This window comes from Sander vitreus, chromosome 20, assembly GCF_031162955.1.
Source record: "Sander vitreus isolate 19-12246 chromosome 20, sanVit1, whole genome shotgun sequence".
NCBI lineage: Eukaryota > Metazoa > Chordata > Actinopteri > Perciformes > Percidae > Sander > Sander vitreus.
Window position 1 is genome coordinate 3,497,662 of NC_135874.1, and position 13,670 is coordinate 3,511,331.

At 38.6% G+C, this 13,670-nt stretch overlaps 1 protein-coding gene across 2 annotated transcripts; it reads right to left on the reverse strand.

Moving 5' to 3' along the window:
* Positions 1 to 3,952: 3,952 nt before the first annotated feature.
* On the reverse strand, positions 3,953 to 10,642 carry cdca4 (cell division cycle associated 4). 2 transcript variants are annotated; one of them, XM_078277277.1, is made up of 3 exons: positions 10,487 to 10,642; positions 6,909 to 7,046; positions 3,953 to 6,576 (listed from the first exon to the last, which is right to left on the reverse strand). In XM_078277277.1, exon 3 carries the CDS (start codon positions 6,565 to 6,567, stop codon positions 5,635 to 5,637), a length of 933 nt encoding a protein of 310 aa, XP_078133403.1. In that variant the 5' UTR covers positions 6,568 to 6,576; positions 6,909 to 7,046; positions 10,487 to 10,642; the 3' UTR covers positions 3,953 to 5,634. The 2 variants fall into 2 exon arrangements, with proteins under 2 accessions (XP_078133403.1, XP_078133402.1); XM_078277276.1 differs by lacking the exon at positions 6,909 to 7,046 and having other exon boundaries at positions 10,487 to 10,640.
* Between the last annotated feature and the right edge of the window lie 3,028 nt (positions 10,643 to 13,670).

The window sequence follows — 13,670 nt, forward strand, 5'->3', positions numbered from 1 at the left end:
AAGAATACATCATTTTTCACAAACTAATCACATGTGTACTATGTAATATTTTGTATCTATAAAGTAAATAGTAACTACAGCTGTTAAATGAAGAGGAGTAAAAAGTACAATATTTCCGTCTGAAATATAGGCCTAGTGGAGTAAACATATAAAGTAACATCAAATAGTGTGTAAAGTACACCTGTGTGTGTGTGTGTGTGTGTGTGTGTGTGTGTCATGTGAGTTTTATATATTCTATAAAACTCACATGACACACACACATATATATATATATATATATATCTCCATCCATCTTCGTCCACTTATCCGGTATCGGGTCGCGGGGGTAGCAGCTCCAGCAGGGGACCCCAAACTTCCCTTTCCCGAGCCATTTATATATATATATATATATATATATATATATATATATATATATATATATATATATATATATATATATATATATATATATATATATATAAATGATAATGTATTTAAAAAGTATGTATCAAAATATAAACAAACATCTATCAATTTATCAGTTAGAAATATCTAGAAGGCATAGAGAGTTGCAGTGAGCACCTGAATGCAGCATTTTAAAGAGACAGATGACTCAGAAGAGAGGGGGAAGGACGTGACCGGAAAGACGGGGGAGGGCAAACACCAAAAAAGGAAACTCTTCATTCACGTTTTTCAATCTCTTCCTCCTGAAGCTCTCACGGCTACACTTCTACTACTTCTTCTTCTTCAGAACAGAAAGTTAATATTCAATATTATGAAACTATAACATTCATTGTTTGCTGACCTACATTTTGGGGTGGACGGGGCAATTGCATGTACATTGAAATCCACCTTAAAATGCTGCTGTTGCTGATGTTCTTTAAATTTGTGCTAAAAGATGTTTGAAAAATACAGAAAAATAACAAGCCCAAATAAGTAAATTAAAAGCATTATGCATACAGGATGAAGTTAACAGGTTTGTTGGTTTACATTTTTTGGTTGTAAGTCGTTTTTATGGTAGTTAGTTTGAATTAGTTTAACTGTCGGTTAAACAGGGTCCACCTGGTTATTATGTCCAGCCAAAATGTTTTCTTTGTGAAAAATGGTTGTCTTGATTTATGAGACGCACCTGAAAGCAGCATGAGACCTGTGACCTGTTAGCACTTTTTAACTTAATATGAACCCATTCACGTTTTTAAAGGCGGTGCAGGCGTCTGATAGCACACACTTAGTAACTACTTCCGGACTTCCAAGTGCATCACTGAAACACTGCATGGATTTCCTGCATTGTATTTACTGTTTTCTCTGTTGCTGCTTTTTAAGACACAATAGTCTCTTTCTCTAAGGACTCCTTTTTTTCCTCGGGCTGCCTTTTTGCTGAGTCACCGAGAGGCCATTAATCTTTAACTATGAGCAAACGAAGACTAGGCGGCAGGCCAACATGCAGAGTAAGCTAGAATTTTACAAATACCTTTTGACAGTTTCAGACAATACTTTGTGCATGTTTAAGAATAGGAAAAGTCTCTCTTCTACTAAAAGTAGCATTCATTATTAATAGAAAATTGCCGCTATGAACAGGTTCCTTGTATGCATGTCCTGAGCTGCAAACAGACAAAAGTCCTGTTCTGTTGAATCCAACTCTCTGCATATCTAATGCAGAATTTCACGGTCCAAAGTCATGTGAACGCACGTGAGGATAAAGGTCCTGCTGCAGCCAAGTGGCAGCCGAGTCACATCTAATTCACTTTTTAATGTTCACGTTTTTACAAAATAAATCTACCCACAAAAACACACTCAACACATGGGCGCCTGGGTAGCTCACCTGGTAGCAAGTGCGCCCATATATAGAGGTTTACTCCTCGACACAGCGGCCGTGGATTCGACCTGCAGCCCTTTGCTGCATGTCATTCCCCTCTCTCTCCCCTTTCATGTCTTCAGCTGTCCTATAAAAAATAAAGGCCTAAAATGCCCAAAATAATCTTAAAAAACAACAACGCACTCAACAGTTACTGTAGCAGTGGCCTTGAGCAAGGCCCGTAACACCTTCAGGATTTACCTGATCTGTCAGTGAAAAAATGCACTCTGAGAACAAATATTTGTGTGTAAAGACAACTAAATACTGATGTAGTTTACTGCTGCAGGCATGTTTGGCCTGTTTAATGTCTCGGTATGGTACAGACACTTTGGTGTTGCATTGGTGCAAGTACTGAACAGTTTTGTACAATTTCCAGCCATACAACTGCCCATTTACTCAGTTCCAAATAGTTGCCTCTGTCCGTGATCTGTTGCTCTGAATGAGAAGTAGCAATCGTGCTTCTGCATCTGAACTGTCTCCAGTAGAAACTAGAATTTAGAAAGAGCACATTAAAAGGATAAGGCCGGTGATATTCTATATTGTTGGCCTCCGTGACGTTCATTTCTATGAGTTGATCAGTTACACATAAAGCCATCATAGAGCCAAAAATGACCCTGACGATTGGCACTAATCTACCCTAGACTTTCCAAATGTTTTCAGACCGAATAGATCAAATTCTAATAGTAAGATGAGTCATTTCACGGGGGTTTGTGACACTCCAAAAAATGTACCCCCTGATTTACAGTCGTCTCTTTCGCCATGTAAATCTATGAGGAAGTCTTTTTGGACCAGAGGGCATCACGTGACACGCTAGGAGTTGCAATTCCACCGTTTTGTTCACTTTGCTTCAAAGCCAAGCACACTTCCTGGGAGCCTGACAAACGTCCACTTGGACTCAATGATGAACTGATTAGATTTTGGGGGTCAAAGGTCAAGATCACTGTGACCTCACAAAACGTGTTATTTGCCCTAACTCAAGAATTCACATTTTACACAAATGTCTAATACAATAAAATTAAGTGATGTAATTTTATATCCAAAGGGTCAAAGCTCAACTTCACTGTGACATCATAATGTTCTGCAAAAACGCTTTTCGGGCCATTATTCAATTCATTTGGATGTGGGTGGTGTGTTTAGGCTAGGAACTGCAGAGAATGTGAAAAAAAATATATAAAAAAAACCCGCAGTAGCCCTGTGGCTTAAAGTTGACGTCACGCTGCATGCGGTGGCCAATCACGTTTCCGAGTATCAGACAAAACACGATGGGTTATGTTTAACGTGTTTTCACTCAATTTGGCCTTGAGCACCAGATTTAAACCGACCGTAATGAGTGTTTTTTTTTAGTCTCGATGCAGACAGACTTGTAGGACCTGGCATACTAGCGGCTTGGGGAACTTTATTGGGGAATTATTGTGTATCAAAGCCTGATATATCTTATTCCTCTGTACCGTAGAGCTCCATTGTTTTCCAAAAAACTATTAAAAACAAATCACTGAGCCATGCTGCTGCACCGGGTGACACGTTCCTTCGATATGATAAACATCGGCAGTTAATCTGTGCCTGAAAATAGTCGGCAACAAATGCACCATTTACTCCTGTTTGAGTAACATCTGCTTAAAAACTCGACCAGCTGTTTCAGAAAATAAACTTTGAAAAAAGCCTCAGGAAAGCATATATTTATGACCCAAAGATTTGTCTTCACTAGAAATGAATGGGCTTTGGGCCAGAAGCCAGAGACCATATAGTGAAGTCGGCAAGTATTAAGAACTACCACATTGATGGTTTTGGTCTTCTGTGGTGATTTTTGACAACAATATATACTGTATATTACCAGCTTTGTCCTTCACGCTCACCCAAATCAGTTCAGAACGGGCACCCAGATAGTTCAGTTTGTAGAGCGTGCGCCCATATATAGAGGTTTACTCCTCGATGCAGCAAGCCCAGGTTCGACTCCGACCATTTGCTGCACGTCATTCCCCCTCTCATTTCTTCAGCTGTCCTGTCAAAAATAAAGGCCGAAAATGCCCAAAAAAATAAGCAGTAAAGAAAACAAGGAAATATTAAACCTCTAGAAAATTAAGCCTAATACTAAAATGATCCAATCCACACCACACAATCAATAGTTGCACCTTTTATTATAAAAAATATTTACAAAGATGCTACAATGTTTTTTCCTTGATATAAAAAAATGCATACATTTTACAACGGTAATTAGTCTTTGAAGTTCTAGCTCCCATTCAGACCGGAGGGACATCCTTCAGGAGTGTTGTGGTAAGGTATTAAGCGTGTCGTAATACTGTATTTTTGTCAATACATTTTGTTTGCCTGAGTTAAATCTCTTCATCATGATGACAATGAACAATTTTGAAAAATGCATTTGATTTTCCACATCTTTAGGAGAAAGGCAACTGTTTGCATAAAGGAATTAAAGGACATTTGAGTCGTATACAATCATTTTGAAACGCGTATGACAGAGCTGCATAGTGATCTGAATAGTAACCCGGTTATTATTATCACTAATAATAATAATAAGTGTGAGGAATAAATAGGTACTGCATTCAAAACAGAGGGCAAAATTTGGATAAATATAATTTCATCGGGCCTCGTGGTTGCTTTGATACGTCAATATGGCATATCTGTACCTAGATATAATAAATACAATAAATAAAACAATAAATTAGATTGGGTTAACACACAGAACTCTTCATTTGTAGATGTAACAAATGAGAGAAAGAAATATGGCTTCTTGATGCAGTTATCACCCCGGGGTTTCTCCAAATACTTCAGGAAAAAGCTGTTATTATTGTTATTAGATCTGTATGTAAAAGCAGGGCAGGGAATTTACTTACTTTTGTCCACTGGCTACTGTAAACTTACCAGAAACAGTCAAATCTTAACCAGCACTTGGGGGCTGGCAGTAGTTTCCCTGCCCTGCATAAAGCTTTTGAGAAAATGAAAGAACAGCGCCTTTAAAGTGTGACGATGCCAGTCCTGACACCTGTTACAGTCGACTTGTTATACCAAAACCATGGGAAGACACTGTCTCGAGTCTGGCTACATTAAAATCTTAAAAACCGCTTGGGAGGGAAAAAAATAAAAAATATCAAATGATACTTGCAAAATCCCCCAGCTGTATAATGCAAAAAATATATTTCTATATACACATACGTACATATACATATATTCCATTCATAATTGCTCAAATCTTTAGGAAAATATGCATTGATTCATAGATTTGGATTTACAATTTGTTCTGGATTCTGATGCATGTAGTGTGATGAATTGTTCCTCAGTCCATGTTACAATAAATAGAAATGGACAAAATGGCAGAGAATACGACCAGAAGGGGCTAGTATGACAGAATGTATGACAGACGTAAACATGGAAAGTACGTAAATAAGAATGCATCATGGTATAGGTAATTATCTTTGCCCTCTCACAGATATTGCCATGTTTTGGATTTCATCAACAAAGTAGGAAACTAACTGCTTCGCCCACAGTGAACCCCAAAATTCATTAATTTCATCGTCACTACTTTAACTGTGAATTAGTTGTTTTTTTAAATAAAAGATGAAGGACCCAACAGCAGCTGCCGACTTGCCTAAGAGGCCGTTAGAGCAGACTAACTACACCTCTAACAGCCTATCCCATAATCTATTTGGCTTGCTGTTAATTTCCCACCTTGTCCCAAAACCTCCAACAATTTCCATGTGTAACAATACCACATACAGAACATGCACGTGTACTGTGCATAGTCTGGAAAGAGTCTAAGGGATCAGTACAGAGGAATGTTCTGAGTTTCAAGACCCCACTATGATCTCCATGATGTGGTCCAGTTCGTTGAGGTCTGACCTGCAGCTCGAGCTGGAGCTGAGGGCCGTTGGCCCATGAGAGGAAAGGCTCTCCAGCAGATCGTAAGGCCCCATTTTTGGGGCACTCTGCATGCCTGTCAGCACCGTATCGAGGTCATAGTAGGACGGATCCACGTCTGAAAACAGTTCCTCGAGCGCAGGGTCAGGGGGCGGGGCCGGGTGCTTGATCTCAAAAGTCCCAAAAACCTGCTCCCCTGTCCTGGAGTCTGCGCTCAGGTGGTCCCGGTCTCCCTCCTCTCCCTCCGACACACACTCTTCGCTGTCCTCTTCATCCTCCTCGCACTCACCGTCTTCCTCCTCCTCCTCCTCCTCCTCCTCCTCCCAGCAGGGTCCCATGCCAAAAGGACCTGCCAGGTAAGAGGCAGAGGACAGCTGGGGGGAGACGGGCGACAGAGTGGACATGGTGACCTCCGTTTCCACGTCTCCCTCCATCACTACCTCCTCCGCGTGGTATCCTTCCTCAAGACCCACTACTGAGAAAGGCTTTGGGCTCTGGCCGGCCTGAGCTGCTGGGTCCGTCTGCCGGCACAGCACCTCGGTGGCCACCAGGCGGTCTGCAGGACACTGGGCGGCGGCCAGGGCCTGGGTCATTATCTGCCAGGTGCCGTCCTGGGTCATCTCCTCCTGGATCTGCCGCACTGTGTTGGCGATGAGCACCGAACGGCACAGGTTGGGCTCCACCAGCATGTGGCACAGCTGCAGCTTGATCAGCGACATGTCAAGCAGCGACTGCCGCTGCAGGCTGTAAGAGGACGTCAGCGTCCGAGCCGCCACAGATGGAGCCACCGGGACCTGGTCACCACTGGAGACCGGCTCCTCTCCGGAATCTGAGAACTTGCGCTTGGTGCCCTTCGGGAACATGTTGTCTCTCTGTGGTGATGGCGAGGAGAAAGAAACACAGTCAGATATCCAACACTTATCAGAGCATTGACTAATTTATCACACTGACAAACACACAAAATGAATTTCACTAGCTAAGATCATAGTTAAAAAAAAACAAATGCTATGTAATTAATTATGTAAATATGTGATGTAATGAGGCTATGTGATGTAGTATTTGTGTATGAACATAAGGGAGCTAGGGCTACAATCTGCTCAACAGCAGCTGTGACTTTATAAATAAACTACAGGTTTAAACTCTTTATGGACTACAGTAAACAGTAAATTGTTTGTTGTAGTTTTTTTCTGAAAGTTTGCTATACCTTTCCTGTTGAGAGGCACAGGCAATAGCAATGCAGCTTGGTCCCGGCTGCAACGCTTCAAGTACTTTTGTACGAGCGACAAGCAGCTTTTGTTCAGCACCATTTCTGCCCATTTTAGGCCAGTCTGAGGCAAGACTCCTGCTGGGCGGAACAACCACACTTTTAACAGACCACTGAGCCACCGAAAATAGCATGGTTACCAACTAAATGCAAACGCTGCATCAAAGTAAGCACAGACTAGAGAGACCTTTGTCAGAAAACAAACAGCACTCAAGTTACATGATCAGTGCACTTATTCCTTCCCACTGCCACCTGTGATCAAGAAAATATCCTAATCAATAAGGTGCTTTTAAGGGGTAAAAGTGATAAGAATATGACAAATAGCATTTAAAATATCACAATACAATATACCACCATGAACCACTAATATTTACAAGGGATATCTGGTTTCCGGGTCTATACACACCACGCTTCAAAAACTAGTAGAACAAGATTTACACTCTCTCTTCACTGAGGGAGGGGAAGAAAAGTAGAGTCAACTTCCTTATTTCACACCATTTGGCACACACAGATGTCTTACAGTAACAAAACAACACTCCTGCCAACGTTAAAAGCCCTTTGACTCCCCAAAATTAGCAGGATGCATGTGAATAGGAGACTGAACTCTGAACAGCAGCCTGTTGCATTTCATTTTCCTTACAGAAAAACAGTGTGCAGTATCCAGCTGTCTCTCTTTTGTGTAAAAATCTGTTGGCAGGGCGTTTGGGTGAATGATTCCCCTTGCTTCAAATTTCTATTTGTGATACATTCCTTTAAACATAATCACAAAAAGTAAAACCATATTGAATACAATGAAAATAGTATTGATACATGTTGGACTGTAAAGCATAGCATTAGGGTTTTACAGAGTAGAAAGCAAACAGCAAAGAGTTAACAATTTTACACTTTCCTGTGGAAACCAAAATTTAACTAAATGCATGATACACTGCTTATTGTCACAATGCATTTCCAACAAAGCAGTTTTTTTAAATGCCAAGCAACACTAAGGCCCTATGATCTGTGCAAATGACATACCATCTTAAAATGAACACACTGTAGCACTCCGGAGTGTTGCAACATTTTATAGCCAAAAACTGGGATGACAAAAACATTTTAACATTTTGCATTTAACCAACATATTATCAAACAAATTAGTGATTTCTAATTGGTTGGAATTGATTGTGAACCCTCATTTACTTCAACCTTCAATAGGGGGAGTTACTGTGCTTTTCTTTTTTCTTTTTTTTTTTTAAACACATGAAAAACTGACATAAAATGAGAAATACAGATTAAGTTACTGCTACTGTCTTCACCTTATTGATCAGATAAATTATAAAACCCATGGATCTAATGTACGCTGAATAGCTTGGGAGCCTTTGCTTTCTTTGAGTCTTCACTTCCATAGGGAAACAACAATACCTGACAGACAATAGGAAAAAAAGTCATTTATGAAAGTGCCCGAAGATCTAAAATACAAGAGTGAGAAAACAATTATGGACATATGTTGTCTTCTTGTGTAGTGCATTTGTGGCTGGCCCCTGTTAAACAAGACACTAGAAAGCACTATCTCCCTAAAGGAAAAACAACAATGTGTAAAAATAGAAAATGAAATACAACCAGGAAGACCTACAACCTGAGAGAAAGCACACTGCACAGTGAAGAGAAAACAGTTTGGGACATGACAGATTTTATTTTTTTTTACAGGTATAGTGATTGGTTTTTGAACACCCTATAGTCAAGCACTTTGGGGTTAAAGCCAAAGCATTCTACTTAGAGATTAACTGTTAATAACAACAACAAAGCTAATTGTATATATGTTCTCTTTATTGTGATAAAGACTCCAATCAGACTGGAAATGGCTTATATATGGATCACTCTGATGTTAAACCTGTAGCAGACAAACATCATACAACTGATGCAAAAAATATCTTGCATTACTGCACATCTTTCGGGCTACTATTTCTGTACATTGTACATATTCTCTATACGTCATACTGTGTACTTTTGAACATTCCCTGGGCAATATTTGGCACATCCCTACACACACACACACACTATACAGCTTTCATTTACCTTATTTTATATACATATTTACACATTTATATGGTATTTTTCATATTTCAATGTAAATTCTATATTTATGTTTCTTGACTTTTGCAGTAGTTGCTTTTATTTAAGTTATCGTTATGCACCAAAACACCAAGGCAAAATCCTTGTATGTGAAAACCTACTTCACAATAAAGCTGATTCATTTACAGCGCTGCAAGCTAAGTTTAAGATTAATATATATGCTTTGAAGACATTTTGTCTCTAGATGCTTAATTGTAATGACTGAGATCAAGACCATTTCCAATACACAATCAAGCATTTAAACCTACACATCCCTGTAATGTTCTCATCAAAAGGGCCTTAATAGTAAAGTTAGTCACAATGTTTCAACAAGATTTAACAGGAAAATGCTGACACATAATGATGTTCAAAAAGTTGTATAGCAGATATCAGGAAATGAGTAATCAGTGTTAAAAAAAAAAATTACACTTAAAATTCCGCGAATGCTATTTTAGACAGTGGAAGCCCATTTCCACCAATGTGAAAAAAGATCCTTTAAGTCATAATGAGTTAGTATCTCAAAATAATCAGAAACCTTCTCAAAATAATGACTAAATACTCTTATTATTTTGAGAAACCAAATCATCATAGTGACATATGATTTTTTTTCATCACATTGGCGGAAATGGGCTTCCATAGCAGTGAGATACTAGTATTACACACTTATATACATAAATATGCCAGACGGCGATACTACACACAGTGGTAGGTAAAAACACGACTACTAAACTGAGCCCTTGTATTATGCTAGGAGCCTGAAGCCAAACAAAATGCAGGCTCGCTTTACGTCAATGGCTCCTAGCATGACCCATCCCCCACTGCACACTGAATAACCACCACTTTCACAGCTCAGCGTACAAAATGAATAAATAAACTTACAGCACGGGGGCATTCTTTTTTAACATTTCCCCATCAGTATTATTATATTAGCACTATCAGCCGCCAGTTTGGAGCCATAAGAGCCGCTGTACTGAGCGACTCGGAACTGTTGGCCGTGACTGCCGCATGCTTTGTCTTTTCAGCATCAGAGCTACCGAGCGACAATGAGGCCATTTTGCGCTAGTAGCTAACAGCTAGCCGGCTAGCTATACTACGGATCTGACTTTACGCTTATGAGCTGCCGCTAAGCTAACTGTGCTAAGATGTTCCTTGAAACGGAAAAAACGATACCTCCGTGGAGGTACAAACTCTTGGCATTCGTCTCAGTTTGGCCTTCTTTGGACATTAATCACAAAAAATGAATGCTAGCAAGCGTACAGCTAATTAGCCAAAAGCGCCCACCCACACATCCTCCGCGGTCCTTCCTCCTTTCTAGCCAAAAACAAGAGTTTTCGCCGCGGCTGGGCTGCTAAGTTCCTAAAAACAACAAACGGTCACCCGGGCAGCTGGTTAAAACGACTATCGCCGGGTGGTTGGGTAACCGTACTCACCTCGTGTTTGTGTTATTTTATTCCCGTCTCGGTCATAGGATCGACGGCAGGGAAGCGGAGATCAGGTTCAGATGAGATCATTCATGCCACGGCTTCAAAAACTGAACTACCTCTGTCCTGCTGCTGCTGCTGCTGCTTCTGCGGAGCGGACGGCAGGAGGAAAAGAAGGGAGGGGGAGGGGAGCCGACAAAAGCCAGCCATATGCCTGGGATTCCTCTCTAATGATTTCTCCCTGCTTTTCTCTCCTCCAAATGCTTTAATTTGACAAACAAGTGAACAAGCCTGTGGTTGGCATCAAGTCCTACACTAAAGCACATTTTTGAGTATTTCTTTTGTATGCTACTTTATACTTGTACTCTATGTTTATCTTATAACGTTATACTTTTACTTAATTACTGTTTACACCTCTTAACACACTATACTACACCTACTTTTTACATTAAGTTTAATTCATTTGCAATACTGTCTACACAATTTATATTATATTATTTATTTTAAATATAAATTAAGTAATATAATTATGCATATTATATATACTTATGCATATTATATATACATATATTACTTATTTATATTTTTATATGTTTTACCCTATGTCTTAACTTGCACTATTTTTTGTCCTAGATTTAGAGTTTGCTTTTACTTGTTATTGTTGTGCACATAACCAATAAGGAGCTTCAACTTACTCCACTCCCACTGATATATTGTACTTTATACTTCACTACATGTATCTGTCAGATATAGTTCCTTTTTTCAGACTAAGATGTTTCATGTAGGAAACATATGATAATCTAATACAATACAATGCATTATTAAAGATGAATCCAGTGGTTCCAAAACCTCTTTGGCTTGCCCCTTAGTCTAGTTTAGTGATTTTCAAAGTGGGTCTAGGTAACCCGCAGGGTTCATGAAAAGTTTTCAGATTCATTCATTCAAATTATCACGATATAGAAAATTGTATTTTCACAAATACATTTTTACAAAAAAGCCTCATAGTTCAACAAATAATGTTTTATTTTTTAAATCTTTAACAGTTCATAGATGACTTTTTAATCTAACAAATCTACAACTTTTAGAATCTGCAAATATGTTTTATACTAAAATACAACTTGTGTTGTTCTTTCACATAACTAAGACTATAGAGGTGTAAAAAAAATAGGCTTACGTTACATCAAATTATTCCAAGGGACATGGGGGTCCCTGGCATATTCTCTATCTTGCTCCTTGGCTGAAAAAAAATTGTGAACCTACGGTCTAGTTGGGTCCCTTGTTTATGAATTGTTTGCAGTTTCACCAAAGACCCAAATTTGTTTAGCAGAACTGCTTTTTCCTTCTTCCCTCTCTCATTAATCATCTCATGACCCCTCAGATTTATCTTGTGACCCGTTGGAGGGTCCCAGATCACCAGGTTTGGAACCACTGCACTAAATGGTATATATATATATATATATATATATATGAACTGTATATAAAGAAGTTAAAACTAAGCTCCACCTGGAGCAGTTACAACAGTAAAAATGTGGCTTACACATTAATGCATCAGTAACAATCTAATGTCATATATAAATAATGTCAGTCACACGGGCCATTTTCTTTTACTTTAGCTTTAATACATGAAGTGTATTTTGCAGATAATACTTTTGAAAGATGTTTACTTGTAATGGAGTATTTTTAGATTATTGTATTGGTACTTTTTACTTAGATAAAGGAGCTGAGTACTTCTTTCACCACTGGCAATATCACACCGTAAAAACGGTGTTAAAGTGCTGCATTGAAAATATGACTTAAGTAAAAGTATTATTAAGTAAAGTATCAAGTAAAGTATTATTAGCTTAATGTACCACAAAGTATCAAAAGTAATGCAGAAAAAATGGCACACAAATGGTTCACATTCATGAAACCACAATTACAAAACAAAATCTCCAACTTAACAAGTTTTGCTTATTATTGAGTCCCTAAAAATCTTATTCTACTAAAACAAAAATAACTTGTTCCCAGTATACATTAAATCAATCCATCCAGCTGCACTTATCCACACATTTATCATTCTTTCCTCGAAAAGTGATCCCTCCTCTGTTGCTCTTCCTGAGATTTCTTCCATTTTTCCCCAGTTAAAGACTTTTTTGGGGGAGTTGCTCCGGTCAAAGGACAGAGGTTGACATATGCTGTACAGATTATAAAGCCCCTTTAGGCAAATTTGTGATTTTGTGATATTGGGCTATATAAATACAATTGACCTGACTTGATTTGACTCAACAGATTTGTAAATTTGGTGTAATTTGTCTTATTTCCACCTTATTCTGTCTTATTTATACTAAATGTTTTGGCTAATGATTTGTATTGATTACAGGGTGAATATTGTGACCACGCAACTTTTTATACTATTCTAAGGAGTCAATAATCATGGAGATTACAAATAGCAGAAAATGAGGAAACACCAAGTGTAAATGCAATTGGATGTCATTTTGTATATTAATGCAGATGATGTTTTCAAAGTCAGATGTTAACAGGGTCTTAAAATGATGTGTATTCTCTAGGGCTGTCAATCGATTAAACAATGTAATCTAATTAATTACATACTCTGTGATTAATTAATCAAAATTAATCACATACATAATTAACGGTGCCTGAACCGATACTTTTTAAGAAAGTAAAAAAAGAAAAGAAAAAAAAAGGGTACTAAACAACAGTTGGTGACATTAAAGAACGGCTTGTTTATTGCTAAGGCCATATGGTCAAAATTAAATGATTTAATAATAATGTATAACAATAACTTATTTCACTAGTAAATTGCTGTTGAACAACAAAAACAACAACCAGATAGGAAAAGGACATTTACAATAAACTTCAAATGCACCACGAGGCTGTAGTTTACCTGTTTCATTGAACGCACCGGCTGTGTTGTTGTTGTTTTTTTTTTTTGTTTGTTTTCACCGTCTGTGTTGTTTCTCCGACGGCAACTGCAGATTGTTACAGCTCGGTGTTGAATCCTTACAGTAAAACAGTCAAACTTTACACCGTTTAGCGTTAGCTGTCAGCATTGTAACCGTGTTTAATCCAGCTACTAGCTAGCGGTAGGCTAACGTTAGCTGCTGTAGAGTATAGTGTTATAGTGCAGCGGGGTTTGTGTTTCCTGTAACGTCTGTTTCAGAGCATCAGGAGAAGCGCAGACATATCAGTGGCA

Coding starts and splice junctions, on each gene's coding strand:
- cdca4 (XM_078277277.1), bottom strand. CDS start 6,567: ATGTTCCCGAAGGGCACCAAGCGCAAGTTCTCAGATTCCGGAGAGGAG.